This window comes from Mandrillus leucophaeus, unplaced genomic scaffold (assembly GCF_000951045.1).
Source record: "Mandrillus leucophaeus isolate KB7577 unplaced genomic scaffold, Mleu.le_1.0 Scaffold511, whole genome shotgun sequence".
In the NCBI taxonomy this organism is placed as follows: domain Eukaryota; kingdom Metazoa; phylum Chordata; class Mammalia; order Primates; family Cercopithecidae; genus Mandrillus; species Mandrillus leucophaeus.
In genome coordinates this window covers 1-19,045 of record NW_012105487.1, presented here as the reverse complement: position 1 = coordinate 19,045, position 19,045 = coordinate 1, and the positions used below count along the sequence as shown (strand labels likewise).

Below are 19,045 nucleotides of genomic sequence, written 5' to 3'. Positions count from 1 at the left end.
AGCAGTACTACATATTCAAAAAATTAAGTAAAGAAAATAAAGACAGATTTTTTTTAAATTACTGCAATTAGATTCATTGGCCATGAGAACCTGACCTATAGGCTTAGAAGAAGTGAAAAGATGGATATGAAAAGCTAGACTAAATCTGAAAATTAAAAGACTTTTCAGAGAAAGAAAATAAGTGAAGTCACAGGGTTGAGCTTGCCCTGGAGAGATCACACTGTCTACTCTTTAACCCCATGGGTCTGAGTTTTCAGATTTCCCATGTGTCAGGACGAGTTGTGGGACGCAAGTTAAGAGTGCCAATCTCCAGACTGCAGGTCTAGTCCCTGTGTCTGTACTGAGAGCACGTTGTGTGAACACCTCAGCATGACAACCCCAGGACCACCTATGCCTTCACCATTTTTGATCAGAGAAAAGCTCTTTCCCTTGTAAAGATAACTACAGAGTTTCCATGATTTCCCAGGATACTCAGCATGTTTTTCCTGAAATCCTCTTTTTCATCATGTTTTAGGAAAGCCTGTTCTAATGGCTTTGTTTAAAAAAAAAAAAAAAAAACTTTTTAAAATGTCAAGCAAAAGAGATTTCTAAGTGTCTCTTCCTGTTGTGGAGTCACCTTTTCGGAGCAATAATAGTAAAACCAAGTTCTGGACATAAGTTCTAGCTCCTTTGAAGTTTGTCCTTTCTTCTCGACCATATAAATAATGGAGAAGGGGAACTTAGTGGCATATCTCATTTAGGCACTTGGATAAATAATACCCCACTTTCAGTTATCTTTGTAAAAACCTTTGAAAAACTCTCCTACCTTTGTGAGGACAAAAGAAGCAATTGAAAATGCACTAGGTCTTTTTTAAATATTCGTGATTTGGCTTGAAAAAGAAGGTCGGTTTTCCACATAGGAAATGATTTGAAGAAATAAGAAAATGAAAACTATTTTCAAAAGGGCTGCTTAACTTTCCTTTAATTATACTAAAAAGAATGAAGAGAATGAAGCATCTTGGAATTTGTGATTTATGGATCACCATGGCATAGTATAAAAATTCAGAAGTAACTTCTGATGAGAAAAATACAAAAAATCAAATCAGTGAATTTTATATTTATTAATCTAGGGGAAAAATTGAGAGGTTAGGTTTCCATTCAGTTCAGAAAGACTGACAGTGTAACCTCATATGCCAGCAGGATAATTATACCATGACTTTCCAGTGCATCGGGAATAAAACATAACGCTCTTCAAAGAAGGAATAGAAAAGCAACCTAACATTGAGGCTAACTTGACAGAAATCATTCTAATTATTTACATTCAGAACTCCTTTTGCTGAGACCTTTTTTTTTTTTTTTGAAGAGATAAAGGCTATTCTCTAAGTACCACTGCTTAGCTACCAAATCTATTAACAGAAAGCCCCTGGGGTTTGATCTTTAAGATTCCAGTGTGCTTCCAGTACTGGTTTTATACTTATCTGCAATAAAAAGGTGATTCCTCCAAGTGCTTTGGATTTGGTTGGATCAGATTTACTGTCTGGCTTCTCAACCTTATTCCCAAGTACAACGTAATAGGAAAATGCAAAGCCCTGTCAAGTCCCCATGGGTTCCTATGGCAGGGTGGTGAAAATTTTGTTTTCTTTACTACTTTTCATTTCATAAGAGAAATAGTCTCAAGGAGAGGATTTCTAATACAATGTTGTTAGATACAGACCATTAAATATGTAGGGCTGGCTTTCCAGCCTACATATGTAGCCCTATGGGAAAACTCTCCCTTTGTCATGGAAACCCAGGGGAGGAGTTGGTCTGTGCTGTTTTATGAATAAAAAATCCAGAAGGGGAACTCTTTTTCCATTTTAAAGCCAGGAGGAGTTTTTAGGACTTTCATTTTTTCACACTTGCCTGTTAGAGAAATGGCATAGGTTTTATGGTATTGTGCATCTAGAATGTTCTTAGCACCACCTGAAAATTATTCTTTCTGCTGATAGTTAAGATAGATGATAGACGATTGATCGATGATAGATGATTGATTGATTGATTGATTGATTCAGGGACAGTATAACCCACTGTTATACATAACCAGAAGCATAATTGGGCAAATAGCATTTGATTCATCTGTCTTTGGACTTCCTAAAGGAAGATGGGCTGATTTAAAATGTTATCCTGGAAAATGTGTAGTCTCATATTTGTTTGGAGGGCTCTAGCCATAGGCATTGTTAGAAATGGCCTAGAAAATTAGGAAAGGCTACTCAAACCATAGTGGCGTTAGAAAAAGGCCAAGAATCAGGACATTGTTTGTAGGGCTGCTAGAATCACAATGGTATTGGAGAAGGTCTAGAACATTAGCATGGACTGATAATTCAGGGAAGAGTACAAAGATTTCCAGAGTGCCATCCTCCTCCCCGCAAATATATTTTCCATCTTTTTTTAAATGAGTGAGACCTACCAACAGGCACAGGGCTTTTCAAATGCAGTAACACTCTCCAGTTCACCAGTGCTGTTGTAATGGCTAATTTGAGACTGCAGGCTCTGGGGCCCCACTGCCAAGGCTCAAAATCAGGCCCTACTACTTGTGCTGTGTGATCAAGGCCAAGTGACTTCACTCTTCACTTCCTCAGTGTCTTCACTGTTCATGTGAGGTTGTGATGATTAAACAATGAGATAGGAGTGATGGGTTTAGCATGGGGCCAGCCACTTAGTGAGGATTTGATGACATCTCACTAAACAAAAAAGTCACCATAGAAATGCAATTCTCAGTTATTGCATCTGTAAAGTTGAGACATCAACAGCTACCTTTCAGCATTTTTTGCAAATTGGAGGCAATTATAGATTTGGTTGCTGAGTGTCTAATAGGTAATGGTAGCCATCACTGTTGTTATCATCATTTTTATCAGCACCTGTCTCACTCCTTGTTGTGCAGGTCAGGAAAACCCAACTAGATCATAGCTTCTTGAAGACAAGCAGGCTTCATGGGATACTACCTGCATAGTTGCACAAGGCCCAGTGTTTAGAAGTACCTGACGCTCTGTAAATGCCATGTTCAAATTCCTAATAATATTGAAACAGGGAGCCCTGCATTTTCATTTTGCACTGGGCTTTACAAATTATGTAGCTGATCCTGAGGACAGGAACTGTTTCTAACTTGGTTTTATAAACTTAGTCTCCCAGGCACAGTTCTTTATACACAGTATGTTTGCATTAGATGTTTCTCGAAGTGAATGGGCATTGCCACTAATTAATAATAACTGAACATGAAATTCATTTATTTGATGCCCACTTTCAGAAATCCAGGCAGGCTCCTCCTGAGCTTATAAAGTCCTTTTGCGGACAGACCTTTGGCCTGTGACAAAGGATCAGTAGTGACAATAATCATTCCAAGTAAATTTTGTAAATGTAGAAATAGATTATTTGCAGGATCTACTGCATAAATTCAGACAGGAAGGTTGGTTACATGTTTAAAATTATTGCTTGGAACAGATTAAAGGGTGCAAAAAATGTTAGCAAAATCACTTGGGAAAGGTGGTTTCTAATGTTTTTAATATTGGCACAGTTAGTAACTGACTTTAAATCCTTCCTTGATCAACATAAAAAGACATTTCAAGGGAAAGGAAATAAATTGTAATGCCATTAACCGTCACACATTGTAGGAGTACCTATTATAAAAAATCCTTTCTAAGTTTTACTGTTCTAGATCTAAGCTTATTTCATAGAAATAAAGAATTAAATACTACACTGGATTTCATTTTGGAATATTAATGAGATTGAAATAAGCTTTAAATTTTCCTTTGACTCATTAAGCTGGAAAGTCAAAGTGCTAAAAATATATACTTTTGCTTCAAAATAGACTGAAATGGATACAAAGAACTTTGTGTTGGGGGAATCTAACTTAGAGTAAAAGGACCTATTGGGAGAAATTTGAAGCAATTGTAATACAGAATTTGGCTATTATACATAAACATATGTCTATATTCATCATGTAGCTTTACTTGTCAAAAAATATCTTAAAACTTGTACAGTCAGAAAAAGTATCAATAACATAAAATTTCACAGCCCCCTTTTAGAACTGTGGCCTTAACATTTTGTAGGGAAATAAAGCTTTGGTTAACCTTGGCTCTGGTAGACCTCATTAAAATAACAGCCTGTCAGTTTCAAGTTTAAAATAACAGGGTTGTCAGTTTTATATGCAGTGGAACAATCTACAATTTTATTCTCGGGGATAAGACTGGGAAGGGGGTGAAAGGTGGACAAAGATTGGACAGCACTGCCATCTGGTGGTCATAGTGAAGGTGGTCCCTAAAGGCCCGCAGATGAGGCTGGACCACCTTGAAGGAAAAGATGTCAGGCTGCTTTAAGCAAGTCATTGTATCGACTTTTTGATAGCCCTTTGCCTTTAAAATGTAGGTACATGCCCAGAGTCTAGAAGCAATTTATAATCTCAAAGTTACAGTAAATCAATAATAAACTCAGCTCTTTGGTAATCTTTAATCCCTGCATATCCATGACTTGATAAAATTAATTTTCAAGAGAATGAAATCTTGTGAAAAGAATTAGATTTAACAAAAACCTTTTTAAATTTTACTTTAAGTTCTGGGACACATGTGCAGAAACTGCAGGTTTGTTACGTGGGTATACATGTGCCATGCTGGTTTGCTGCATCCATCAACCCGTCATCTAGGTTTTAAGCCCCACATGCATTAGGTGTTTGTCCTAATGCTCTCCTTTCCCTTGCCCCCCACCCCCGACAGGCCCTGGTGTGTGATGTTCCCCTCCCTGTGTCCATGTGTTCTCACTAGATTCAACAAAAACTTTAAAAAATCTTTTCCTTTATTAAAACCACCACATATCTGGTGTCTTATTGCATGAGTATCTTGTGAGAAATTCATCAAACTGATGATATATGATTTGTGTACTTTTCTGGATGATTATTAAAATTCGGTAAAAATAAATAAATGCGAGCCAAAAATCTGTTCATAGGCGACATTTTGATGGATGTCACAAAGCTGAATGGAACATGTTCCCATTTATAGAAACTGAAGCAGTTCTAGACATAGGCTGGATTCAAACAGACTTCTACTGTAACCTAACTTCGATTCAGTTCTTTCCTGCTGTACTTGGGACAGTTGACTGTGGGTATGGAGTAGGGGCAGGAGAGTGAGGTCAGAGAAAAAGGATAAAAATGAGTTCTGTTGTTTTGAAATGCAACCTACTCAAAAAGTTCAGAAGAAGATACTGAACACTCTAACGTTAAGCTAATAGCCCGCCTTTAGCTTATTCAGACAACAACCCCTAGCCTAGGAATCACGCTCAACCCCTCTCAGTAGCAACTGGCCCCTCTCCTGACGTGCTTAGGAAGGATGTTAGACTGTCCTTCTTCGAACAGGATGGCCATTTTGCCATTTTACAGGTTGTTTTCTCTCCCAGTGGAGCTAAAGTGGCCTGCCTATGACACCTCTGCAGCTTGTAGGAGACTAAGAGGACCTATTTAGGTTATTGGATGCTTATGATGCAAAGGTGAAAGTCAAGCAAAATTATGTCACTTGGGTCTAATCATAAGAGGAGTAAATGGTACTCCCTGGTTGGTGCCCCATGGGGTAAATTGGATCTTTAAGGTAACCAGATGGCTCTCAGGAACAGGTAATTTACCTCACAGGGGTAAGAACTTGATTTGCAAGAAAGAATGCAGTTTAGTCCCCCAGTGCCATATGTCCCCATGGTGGCATTTGTACTCATTAAGTACTTCCAGTTCCAAGTGCCCTAGCAATGTGCGAACTTAAGTTTCCACTTTCTCCCTTATTGTAAGATACTGATTTTACTTCTCACACCCTACAACCCTTAAACGTGTGAGCCATTTTTAATACTCATTTATGTGTATATATCTTTCCTCCACTGGGTGGTTAATTGAAGGCAGGACCATGTCCTTTAAATCGCTGTATGCCCAAGACCTTAAAAAGGCCCAGTACATTGTAGATACGAATCAAGTGTGTGTGCCTGGCTGTGTGCAGGTGTGTGTGGGGGTGAGGGTGTTTAGTTGGAATGACTATTCATAAATAGACCCTAAACAACCAATTATCTGTAATATAGGGAAGCTTACGAGGAAGATGCCCTTCCCTATGGCAATAATTTATTTTGCAAGTAAGGGCATGTATAATTTACATTTCATTTACAATTTCATTTGAAGACCCAGAATTTGAACTTGCCCTTCTGCCTACTCTGCCAATTGTTCATGTGTTCATTCGCTATCTATTGAGTACAACCAAAAACCAGGCACTGTGCTATGCGATGGGACACTTATCTGCTAGGAAGTGGTGAACACAAAGCACAGAGGCCCTGCCCCCATGTCACCTGCAGCTGGGAGGGAGGCCCACACCCACGATGAATGGGCAAATCTCTATGCTAGGTAAAACCGAAGGGATCCCTGTGAGCACATATTCTGGGGAGGCCCTAAGTTGAAACCCGTAGGAAGACTTTCAACTAAATTATACTCTTCTCTCCAATGTACAGACCCTACGTTTGAGTAAAAGTTCATAGACAGCCTTGGGTGCAGTGGTTTACATTCTTAGAGATATTTACTAGTATCTCATCCCTTAGGCTAAAATCTTTGGTATTTGAACTTGAACCAGTTCCCAGTTAAACCCAGGAAGAAAAAAAGGCAGATCATTGAATTATAGCATAAATATAACATAAGAAATTTAAAAGTAGCATTTACTATGCACCACACAATGCAAGTCTACATAGTTAAGTATAAATCAAATCATACATGCCCAAAAGACATTTATATGCTTTTGGTTGCCTATTCCATTGAAGATTTATGGCAACCCGTCTCTACCCTAAATGGCTTTAGAATTTAGATAAATCTGATTTCCACCTACCACTTGCTGAATACTTTCCTATGCTGCATCTAAATTACTTTTCCAGTGTGTGTACATCTTTGTGGGTACTCTTGCTGTTGGATGGAATAATGTTTGTAATATCTTACTTAAGATAAGTAAGATATCATGCTCAATGACACCACTCTTGGGTGAGCAAAAGGTGTTTCCTGTTTCCCGGTAAGTTCCAAATGTCTGTAGGCTTTAGAGAAAGAGACCACAATACACGTCTATTTCCCAGTTTTGATGTGGAAGAATAAAGCCACCAAACTGCTGGAATTAAATAATGAACTCTAAAATATTCAGGAATGCCTAAACTGGAAGTGAAATGCTTTGCGATGCCTCCTCCCCCTTTTTTAATTAGCAGACTTACTTGTCCTGGATTTCATTCCCTAAAGATGAAATTTCAATATTTTCAGAGTACCTTCAGGTAGCTATGAGCGTAACGAAATCACTGTGTTATGCCAATCACAGGTAGAAACAGAGATGGAAATTCTGTATGGGTTTCCTAAGTATATCAAAGGCCCTATGAAGGGGTTGTACATTTGAAGTAAGAGTTGGCAAAGAATCTGAATTTTTCAGCAAAACTAAGTGTTCAAACATTAAACTTTTTTCACATTAGCAAAATTGGGCTATTAAATAATTGGAGTGCTCTCTGGCAGTTTTCCAAATCAGGGCTAATTTCCAGGTTAGTCCTATACAAAGGGGTCAATCCTATGCCACTAGCATCATCTTGTTAGCTATATCAGGAAATTCAGGAAATATGGAGGAAATCTGCCTTTCAAATCACAAAGAACTTCCAAAAGGTTTCATTCCGTAATGATGATAGAATAGATGATGGTAGGAGCAGAGGTCAGATTTAAAATAAAATATCCAAAATGCTTCAAGGTGCCTTATATAACTGCTGGAAATACTGAATTCATTCTCTTCTTTTGAAAGCGCACCTGAGATCTTCCAATCCAGCATTATGAAGACTGCATATCTAATGACCTAATTTAGAATCAGCACTTGTCACAATCCATGCTCTAAATCATGGCAAGTTCCCTGGGGATGTCTGCCTCTATACAGCAAAAATAATGCCTGAAAAAAGATAGAGGCCAAAGTTAGCCACCAAGGAGGATACAGCTGTTCTCCAAACCAGAGAGCAAGAGAGCAGATGGGACAGACCTTTGGTCAGAAATGAATCCAAAGGAGCATTTACCAAGGGCTAGGCAGAGAAAAATAGAATCCACTCTCAGAATTTGAAACCAGGTAGCGCTTGCAAAGGAACAAAGCCAGGCAAGAGAGAAAAGTTGAGGGCTCAGTCTCAATGCAAGCGAGGAGAAAGAATAAGAATGTGTTTCTGCTGTGTACTCAAGCCCTGTCCATAAAGACCCAGAACTGCCTAGCAAGGGGAGATGACTTGGCTTAGGTCAAAACAGCAAATCGTAAGTCCTCCTTCATTTATATCTGTCATTAGAAACATTTAAACAGAGTCTAGATGAGCCTGTCAAGAATGCTCTGGAAGCATTGGATTGACCGTGAGAGTTCTGCTAAGCCTGTAAATTCCATGATTCAGCAATAAAACTACTCCTTGAAATCATTGCTGTTTTTCAGTCTTGAAAAGTAAATAGTGCCACATTTTAGGTATCTTGGTGCAAAGTAATACTTTGACTTGGTCTGGCTTCCCAAGAAACAAATGAATTCTTGTGTTTTACTTTTCACTACTGAATTCAATAGATATTAGTTTAATGTCAGACTGTGTCATCTCTCAAGGACGTGTGGGATCCTACTGCACTCACATGCCTAAAATGTAATGCCATAGGGAGTGAGGCACAATCAGGACATTAGGTACAAACACGAAGATTTGAAAGTTTTTGTTGTTTTCTTAAAATCTGCTGCAAAAATCTAACCTGAACAGCAGTAGGAAGATATTTCTGAGGTCTCCCTCATTTATCCCAATTTGGGGACCAGCATTTTGCCTGAAAAGGACCCCATCAGTGTTTTCGGGAGCATGCATGCCCTTAATATGGCGTGATCAACTAGCCAAGAAATTCCAAGCCTGAAACCAGACAGGATTACTCAGACTGAACTTTTCAAGCCATTCCCAGTTCTCTACGAAACTCAACAAAACTAAGCATTGTGTTTTCAAACCTTCAAAGATTCACTTCCTACTTAAAAAAAATTTTTTTTATATCCTTCTTAATCTTTCCTATGAAACATGTGTTTGTCACCTTGGGAGTAATGTTAAAAGTACCGGCCGGGCGCCGTGGCTCACACCTGTAATCCCAGCACTTTGGGAGGCTGAGATGGGTGGATCATGAGGTCAAGAGATCAAGACCATCCTGGCCAATGTGGTGAAACCCCATCTCTACTAAAACTACAAAAATTAGCTGGGCATGGTGGCACATGTCTGTAGTGCCAGCTGCTCGGGAGGCTGAGGCAGGAGAATGGCGTGAACCCGGGAGGCGGGTGTTGCAGTGAGCCAAGATCACACTACTGTGCTCCAGCCTGGTGACAGGACAAGACTCTGTCTCAAAAAAATAAAAACAAAAAAATAAAAAGTACCACACCACCACAAAAATATATGTCATGTGGAAACAGACTAGAAGTTATCATTGGACTCCCTGGGAACACATGATAGAGCCCAAAATGTCGGAGTGGTTTTAGGTTGAATAGTGTCTTGAGGACTCTGTAAAGTGCTGGGTGTAACATATGGTCAAAGTCAGCGTTAGGGTCACTGACAAAGTGCATTCCACAGAACCCTGCTATCATCCCCAAGACTTATCTAGAAGTTTCCTAAAAGAAAACATGTTATTAGTACAAGCAGTTTCTCCACCAAGCATTACAAAACCTACCCAAACATTATATTATAGAGGGGCCAATCTGAGACATGAAAAATGACACCAAAGAGTTTCATAAACTCAGAATAAATGGAAAACTGATGTTCTAGTGAAGACAGTGCTAAAAGCCATTATCAGAAGATATGGATTACTTGCTCTAAGAATGTGAGGGAGGGAGATTGTGTTTATAGATATTTGGCCACATCAGAAAAAATAATATTCTATCTGAGACTTAGGAACTATAAATGCTCTCCTCCTGAGTGCACATGTTTCCCGAGGGAGTGAGAGAAGCTGTGGACAGGTACATTCACAGACCTTGTTTGATTACTGAAGGAGTATGCATGACTTGAATTCTGATGCGGGCTCACATGGTGAAGCAGATGACTTGGTGCTGTCAGAAAGACCATTCTTCTCTACAGTAAAGTTAGATGAGGTCACTGTCTCCAAAACTGGATTGTATCAAACTCTTAGGTTGCAAAAATAGTTTTGTGTATGGTGACTTTGTGTTGACCAAGTAAAATGGCCTTGTCCCTGAGCACAACCAGCCTGCCTTCATTCCTTTAAACAGACTGTTTTCCAAAGCTTACCAATGACCTCCAGCCTATAAAATATTCACATTGGTTTTTTCCTTCAATATTTATTATTTAGAGTGTAGTCCTTTAAATATTCATCATATTTTTCTAAAGATATGGTATATATTATTTACATCTAGTTACATTATGTTTTCATCGTGATGAAATGGGCACATCGAAACTTTCTGAAGTCGGCAACAAATAGGGCGTTGGGCCAGGTGCACACAACATGTAGCCAGTGAGGTGGATTTGCATCCAGGGATGGTTGAGGGAAAATGGCAGGTGGCCTTCTCACAGTGACTGCTCTGGAAAGATCTAGAGGAAATAAAGGGTCCAGGGTAGATGGACTTGGGACCTCCTGTGGTTGGGTAGACAGCCATGGGCTGAAGGAGAAATTCAAATATGTCTCATCAGAGAATTCACATGGGATACAAAAGCAATAATGGAGTTCACAAACACAACAACTCAGAATTCAACAGGTCACCTGCTTAGAAAACCAAAAGAAGGTGGTGGAATGTGTTTATGAGGATTGCAAAGACCTTTTAAGATGGGATTTATTCCATTTTTAGTTAAATTCTCATGCTTTTTCCTTAAGCCAAGATTGTTTTTGCGGTCCCCCAGGTGTCCCATCTTACCTGTGTAAATTACAACTGGAATGACATTTAAGACAACAGGAGTCTGAAATGCTAATTAGAAGATTGAGGGGATCATCTGAGATCTCTCTCTTCCTCTGGGGGTAATCGGGTCAAGGAAAATGAGTTTTGGTGTTTTGTTCTTTTTTTTCCCCCTAAAAACCTGAACGAATTGGTCCATGCCTCCTTTACTCTCTAAAGTTACATTTGGAAAGCAGTTGCTGGCAGGTAATCAATCATTTTTGAAATCTTACTTCCCTTAGCAGATCATCAGCAATGCTGTTCGTGTATTTATTCATTTGACAAATATTTATTAAGCACTGGTACACACAAAGCTCTGTTTACTGAGTCTCTGGCTGTGGAGCAGTTATTCCCTGGGAGCCAAGAAAGTACAGCTGTTCTTTAGCAAATGAGCAGCTGAAGATCAGAGTGGTGGCTAAAAGCCATTGCTTCTACATGGACAAAATCATCCTGTTCTTGGAGGTTAAAACTTGGGAGGCTGTAATGCATTATTTTTGTTTTTGATCCCTGGATGAAAATTATTAATTATTCTGCTTCCTAATCTGTCCCATGACAAGAGTTCAGCAACCACAAAAGAACAAATAGCAGCGAAGCCTTATTTGCTTGAGAAGGAATATGGTGGTGTTCCCTGGAAGGGAATTTCCAGACAAATTAATATGTGCTCCCACAGCCCTTTGCTTAGCTAGGACTATAATGTTTGTTCCGCATCAGTTACCCCCACCAGACAGTGCTACAAACCCTTCAAGGATAGCAACTGTGTACAAGTCATATTTTGCATTCCCAGAGTCTACTATAAAACCTGTCTTATAAAAGGCATGTTAGAAGTGTTTAATGAAGGAATACTAGCCACAAAAGCCTTTTTTCTTATTTAACCAATGTTTTGGAACTTTTTCTAAACTGTACTACATTTTCTTGTCTCATTAAACAGATTTCATTGAATGTTATTGAATTTTTACTTGCTAAGTCACGGATTTAAAATATATGGTATGAGTCCCTGTGCCGTAGACTGATGAGCTGCAAATATTTTTGGTCTTGCACCTCTATCAGCAAAGTATTCTGGATGATAGACAACCAGAATACCTATAAATATTTGTACATAAATTGTAACATAAGCACTACCGAATTAACACATTCTGCACCTGATGAAATTTACATAAAAACAGAAAGTTTTGAAAGATGAGAAAAATATATTCTTTTTTATTTCTATTTTGTAATGTTCCAGATGTATCAAGAATAAGAGGAATATTATGCCTGCCATTGTATTGTTTACTTGTGCTTGCTTTGTTTGAAATGAAAGAAATCCAAAGTTTCTTTTCAAAAGCGATTTAAGTCCTATTCCATTGAATGAGTTAGTTAAAACTAATTAATCTAATCCATAAATGCCTTAGCCAGTACATATGCTGGATCAATAAATGCCTTAGCCAGTACATATGCTGGATCAATACACCAGCAGCAAGTTAATGGTGGTGGAGGTGCCACTGCTGCCCCTCCCCACTATGAAAGTCTTACTCTGTCCTTGGGGTAATTGAGAAATGGCCATCCCTGTATGGACTGGTGGAAATATCAATCTCTAGATTAAATATTAGGAAATCTTAATTCCTCTTGTATTTTTATACTTAGAAATAGGAATTCTAATCCTGAATCACATTGAATCTCTTGCACACCCCCAGAGATGCACACACACTCCTGCCGGCAACCCAACACACATACTTCAAAAACCAAGGTTATCAACTATGGTCATAGTAGGCCTAGTGGTTAAGAGTAATGATTCCAGAATCTGCATTTGAATTTGAATCTCATCTCCATCATTAACTAGATGTGTGGCAAGTTTTTTAGCCCTTCTAAGGCCTGTTTCCTTTTTGTATAAGGGCATAATGATACTATTTTAGCACCGTCAGAGTTGTGAAGATCGAATGCGCCTGAGGGCCTCAGCTCAATGAAAGCTCACAGTTAATCCCTATTTCTTAGAGTCAAATACTGCCCTCTGCTGAACCCAGGAAGGCTCTTAAAAGCCATGTGCCCTAACAACAAAGTCTTATCTCTTTCCCAACTTTTCATTATTTGTAACTTTTTCAATATTGAAATGGTGGGGAAAAAAATAGTAAAATGAACATCCATATAACCCTCATACAGATTGAATAATGGTTGACTATTTTGCTATTTTCAAGTAAGTAAAAGATGCAGTGACACATTATCCCTAAGTATCTCAGCGTGAATCTCCTAAAAGCAAGCACAGTCTCCTATACAGCCATGACATCATGATCACACTTAAGAAAATTAGCAGTTAGTCAGTAATATCAACTACTATTTATTCTACATTCAAAATTATCAAAGCTCTTACTTACAGCGGGGTCCCTACCTCCAAATCCAGGGGTCAGTTTCTCTTCCTTCCTTCCTTTTCCTTCCTTCTTTCCTTCCTTCCTTCTTTCCTTCCTTTCCTCCTTCCTTCCTTCGTTCCTTCCTTCCTTCCTCCCTCCCTCTTTTTTTCTTCTCTTTCTTTCTCTCTTTCTTTGTTTCTTGCTTGCTTACTTTCTTGATTTCTTCTTTCACCTGCCCTCTTTTGAAGCATTAAAGGCCAGTTGTCTTATATAATATCTCATCCCTAGATGTGTCTGATTATTTCTGGTGTTACTTAGTTTTTTCCTCTATTGCCAGTATTTCCTGTAAACTGATTTTTTTAAGTCAGAAACCTGATGGGATTCAGGTGAAATATTTGGAGCAAGATTACTTCTTAGGTAAATTAGTCATAGAAGAGTACTTAGATAGTTCTTTCTGCTCATTGACTTTGCAAATCTCTTTGTTAGCAATCATTCCACCTTGTCACCTTCCTCCCTCTTTAGTCCAATTTTACAGTACTGTAATGGTAGGTATGAGAAGGGCTCCCTCTCTTCCTAATAGAGTCAAGTGTTCATGGGCCTTTTGACAGGTCTTAAACTAGGAGTGTTTGTCTCTACTGACATCAGGAGTTGCAATTATCAGAACTCAGAATCAACTCCAGATAAATCCTAAAAGAGGGCTCATGTTTTCCCTATGGACCCCAACAGTATATGTTTGGATCGGATTCCAGAGACATAACAGGAGTTGTTGTTTAACTTCCAGAATCTATCAAATAGCACAGATGAAAAAAGTAATACTTAAATATTACTGGGATTACTAATATCACAGCATTACTAAAACAATATTGGAGCGATGGTAAATACCATTCACAAGTATTGGTAAGAGTTCATTTTTCCTAGAATAGCTCATTCAGGAATCAGAGAAAGGAAATTGTTACAAATTTTGTATGTTATCCCAAGTCTTTGTTCCCATCTGGTGTGTTATTAATGAATTAGGGCTCACTGTCATTGTCAGTAATATATTTGTACTAACAGTGCTTGTTAAGAGAAGGCTTAATTCACAGTTGTGTACACTTAAGTTTCCAGGAAAAAAAAAAAAAAAAAAAAACACTTCATGTCTGGAGCTACAGCAGAGCAGTTACATATATTATTCAGAAATATCAATTTAAAAAATGAGAAAAATATTTCTAAATTATGTGCAAATTGAAAGGCCTTCCTAATACTGAAAAATAAACTGCAATCATTCAGACATAAATGAATGAAAGGTGTGTTCTTTTCCATTGGCTAAGAGTGTCCATTTTTTCAGCCGTCTGCCTCACCATCACCATCTGCAGGTGAATTAGCCAGTGTTTCCGTGCAGAACGTTAAAACAGCATTTACATTTCTCACTGCTCCTTTGATGTTATCTCCTTCAATTGCACAATGAAAATGCACAGCTACCGAAATGCCAGAGGGAACATACTCTGATTATAAATGTGCTGGGGTGAACAATGAGAGGAAACCCACATCCCGGTGATGGGCTCCTCACTTAGCCAAATACAATCCCACAGTTTTCTCCCACCCCTTTTGGGAGGATGAACACACAGTATTGTGACCCCAGCTAATTTGTGTTAACCATAGTCTATGACCTTGTAATAGAATGGGACAATTCAATCCATTATCTTCACCAACATTTATTGAGCACCTACTGTGTGCTTAGACCTGTGTGACCAACTCATCCTAGTTTACCTGGGACGTTCCCATTTTAATGCTGAAAACTCGTCACCCTGGGAATCCCCTAAGTTGTGGCAAATTTGGATGATTAGTCGCTTGACCCATACTGAACACTGGATAAAGATAAATTACAACCCTATATCTGCCAACAAGAAGCATGTTGTCTAAAAGAGAATCAGAAAAATAAGCCAATTATTAGAGTTTCAAGTGGTCAGTACTTAGAATCATCAGGAGGGCACTGGGCAGTGTAGAAAGCTGAATCTCAATCTAACCTGGGACCCGAGAATGCACTCCGAAGGAGACAGCGTTTGAGAATGATTTAAAGAATGAGCAGTGCAACATCCACCATTAAATTCTGCACATACTGAAAGGAGACACCTGTGGGACGGCATGCAACTTTGTTCTTTCTCTGAGTCTCAAAATCTGTGTATCTGGTTTAGATTCCCATAACCTGGAGGTAGGATTGTAGTACAAAATAAGCAGAAAGAGAGTGCTCATTCTTAGTTTGTTTTATTATGGGACAGAATAAACCTGACAGTATTTCAGTCCTAAAGGTGGTGGTCATTTTCTGAACCAGATGTAAATATATAACATGTATTTCTTTCTCTGAGGACTGTTTCGACAAGAGTGAGAATGAGTGGTCTATTGTGGGGACACCTTCAGTGGAGGTTAGGGCACCAATGTGACGCTACACAGAACAAATACAATGTGAGGAATTGTTTTTCACATGGTTTATTTTGAAATAAAAAAAAAATTCAAACTTACGGAAAGTTGCATTTGTTTTGAAAAATTTTATACTCTTCATTTAGATTTACCAGATATGAAAAAGTTGTCACATTTACCTTTTCTCTTTTTGTTTATACGTCTGTATATTTATTGTTATTCTTGATTATTACTGAGCTGTTGTAGAGCAAGTTGTGGAAATTATACCCCTTTCATTTTAAACCCTCCAGCGTGTATCTCCCGAGAATACAGCATTCTCCTGTGTTACCACAGTATGATTTTATATTCAGGAAATTTAACACTAACATTATACTATTATCTAATAGAGAGCCAGCATACAAATTTTGCCCACTATCACAATAATGTCTTTTATTGGCAATTATCCTTCCGACCTAGCATTTAGTCCAGAGCCCTCTGCCTGCATTTAGCTATCACGTCTCTTATTCTTAATCTGGAAGGACTCTTCAGCTTTGCCTTGTCTTTTATGATGGACATTGTTGATGAGTAGAGGCCAGCTGGTTTTCAGAATGCCCCCTCAGTCTCGGTTTGTCTGAGGTGTCCCCATGATTAGGTTCAGATTATGAATTTGGGGCGGCCTGAGTGACGTGTCTATCTTGGCACATCACATCAGGGGGAACACATGACCAATTTGTCCCCTTGCTTGATCACTCGGTGAAGGTGACAACCTGCCAAATTTCCACAATGTAAAATTACTAGTTTTCCATTTGTAATTAATAAGCAACCTGTGTTACTAGGTACTTTGAGATTCTGTAAATATCCCGTTCCCCATCAAATGTTGACTCAACGCTTCTTTGCATCTGTATTTGTTTGCTAAGGCCATCATAACAAAGTACCACAAACTGAGTTGCTTAAAACAGCAAACATTTACTGTCCCACAGTTCTGGGGCTGGAAGTCTGAAATCAAGGTGTCGGCCAGGCTGGTTCCTTCTGAGGGCTGGGAGGAAAGGATCCGTTCTAGGCCTCTCTCCTTGGCTTGTAAATGAGCATCTTCTTCCTGTGTCTCTTCACATTATCTTTCCTCTGTGCGTGTCTCTGTGCTCAAATTTCCCCTTTTTATAAGCACACATCATATTGAGTGAGGGGCCACACACATGACTTCACTTTAACTTATTTATCTCTGTAATGACCCTATCTCAAACTAAAGTCACATTCTGCGGTACCAAGGGTTAGGAACTTAACATGTTAAAGGGAGGAAAAGAATTCAATTCATAACAGATGCATTCCAGCCATCTCTGGACTTTCCCAATGTTCATTATGAAGCCAAAATGAAATTAAATTCCTCTCTCTACCCTTTCTGCAAGTGAAAAGTCAGTGTTCAGCCTGAAGACACTTAAGATGCTGGCACTAAGCTTTTCCCGGCCATCCATCCACAGGGCTGTGAATTTTACAGTTACCCATATTTAGAATGACTTCTCTTTCAGTTCTAGAGATTTTTCAGAGGGTTTGGTTTATTGCTTACCACCCATGTGTGTGCTCTAAGGGCCTGTCATTTGCACTAGAGCAGAAGTACCAGCAGCTGAATTAGTGGCAATATTTATTTTTTGCAGAAACAAGGAGTCCATTGGGAAAAGTATTTAGCTCTTGGTGCATTAGTTTTGGTACAGTTGTCTGACATGCAAGCAAATGAATTCTAGAGACTATACTTGGGGTGTTCACAATAGGGACTCTCAGCAGGAGAGGGACCCAAAGCCAGGCGTGATGCTTCGTAAGTTTTTAATTCAAAGGATTGAAGGACAGAAAAGATGGAAAACAAAAAGCCAATTACCTGAGAACTGTCGGCTAGAGGAGGACTGAGGGAGAGGAAAGGAGGCTTTCCCGGGCAATAAACCCTGCAGTGTGGTGTCTCTCTCTTAAAACTGTTAAAGAGTTCCTGCTGGTCACATCACAGGTTCTATAACCTTCGCCTGTGTACGTCCTTGAGTAGAAATGGGCAAAGCCTGAGCAGAATACTCACTTGCTTTCCCTGGTTTCTTGATCAGGTCACAGACATAAAAGAGAAATTGAAGCTCTCTAAAAAGGTCTGGTCGGCGTTACCCTACACCATCTGCAAGGACGAGAGCGTGACAGCGGGCACGTCCAATGAGGAGGAATGCTGGAACGGGCACAGCAAAGCCAGGTGAGTGACTCGATGTGTGCATGGATGGGGGCACAGCACACCCAGCCTTGGAAGACTCTCCTGGCACAACTCTGCAGACCTGTTTATGCAAAGAGCAACAGAGGGTGGAGGGACAAGTCATCACTTAGCAACAGCTGTTGGGAGTGACAGGTTTGATGGGCACCTGGGAGCACTTACTCTCAAGGTGCCATTAAGCGTGGAATCCTTGTTCAGAACGCCTTGCCTCTGGATGAGGACAGAGGAACGGTGGCAGATGCCAGGTTTCAGACACCCTGAGATCACAAAGAGCCCTTTTATGTTCACTTAATGGCTTTAAGATACCGAAGCTATTTTTATCCATAGTTAAATTTCCAGGGCTCTTTTTTTTCATCACAAGTTAAACAGGAAATGAAAATTCGACTGGTTTTTTTTCACCCTAGTTGGGAAAAAAATTGAAGTATTCATTGGCAAGGTAACAGAAAATGTCTGAGGGACACTGAGAAACGGTTCTAATAGGTGACACACTTTGGGAAGTCCCATCGGAACCTCCTGACAAGAGACAGCAGTTTTCATCATCCTGCTCTGCTGACCAGTGCTCTGGGGACTTGATATGGAATTTCTGAATTTTTTGATTCAGCCCAAAAATGGGCTTGGCCTGGATTTTCATAAGGTGGAGAGGCTGGATGGGACGACTGGTTGGGAGTTGGCAGGCAGGGCAGGACACAAGGACAGGAATCTGCCAAAGCCCTCAGCAATGGGATTGCAGGTGGATAAAGCAGCTGGTAAATTGGACTCAAGGAATCTTTGAGGATTGACCAGTGGGTGGAGATGCTAAGAGGGGAATCTGTTCTGGGGCTTTATTGAGCAGTTTCAAGCATATGAAGCAGCTGTGATCAAAAGGAAACAAGAAGATATGTGGTTGGTCAGGAGCGGTGGCTCACGCCTATAATCCCAACACTTTGGGAGGCCAAGGTGGGAAGATACTTTAGCCCAAGAGTTTGAAACCAGCCTGAGCAACATTGTGAGACCCTGTCTCTACAAAAATAAATATAATCTTTGGCTAGTAATATAAAGTGCATGGCTATTACATTGAGAAGAAACTGCAGAAGTTAAGCAGGAGGTGCAAGGGAGGTGCACATTAGGTGTTTCTTACGCTGCTGAGTTGCATTTTTTTTTTAATTTATTTATTATTATTATACTTTAAGTTGTAGGGTACATGTGCATAACGTGCAGGTTTGTTACATATGTATACTTGTGCCATGTTG

The 19,045-nt window shown here is 39.4% G+C and overlaps 1 protein-coding gene across 1 annotated transcript in view; it reads left to right on the top strand.

Moving 5' to 3' along the window:
- LOC105551239 (glypican-6) overlaps positions 1-17,847 on the top strand; it is a 1,217,642-nt gene extending 1,199,795 nt beyond the window's left edge. Inside the window, exon 7 of the mRNA XM_011996405.1 lies at positions 17,665-17,847. Coding sequence (XP_011851795.1) covers positions 17,665-17,805 — 141 coding nt within the window. The 3' untranslated portion in view covers positions 17,806-17,847. The remainder of the gene's footprint in view (positions 1-17,664) is intronic.
- Positions 17,848-19,045: the final 1,198 nt, after the last annotated feature.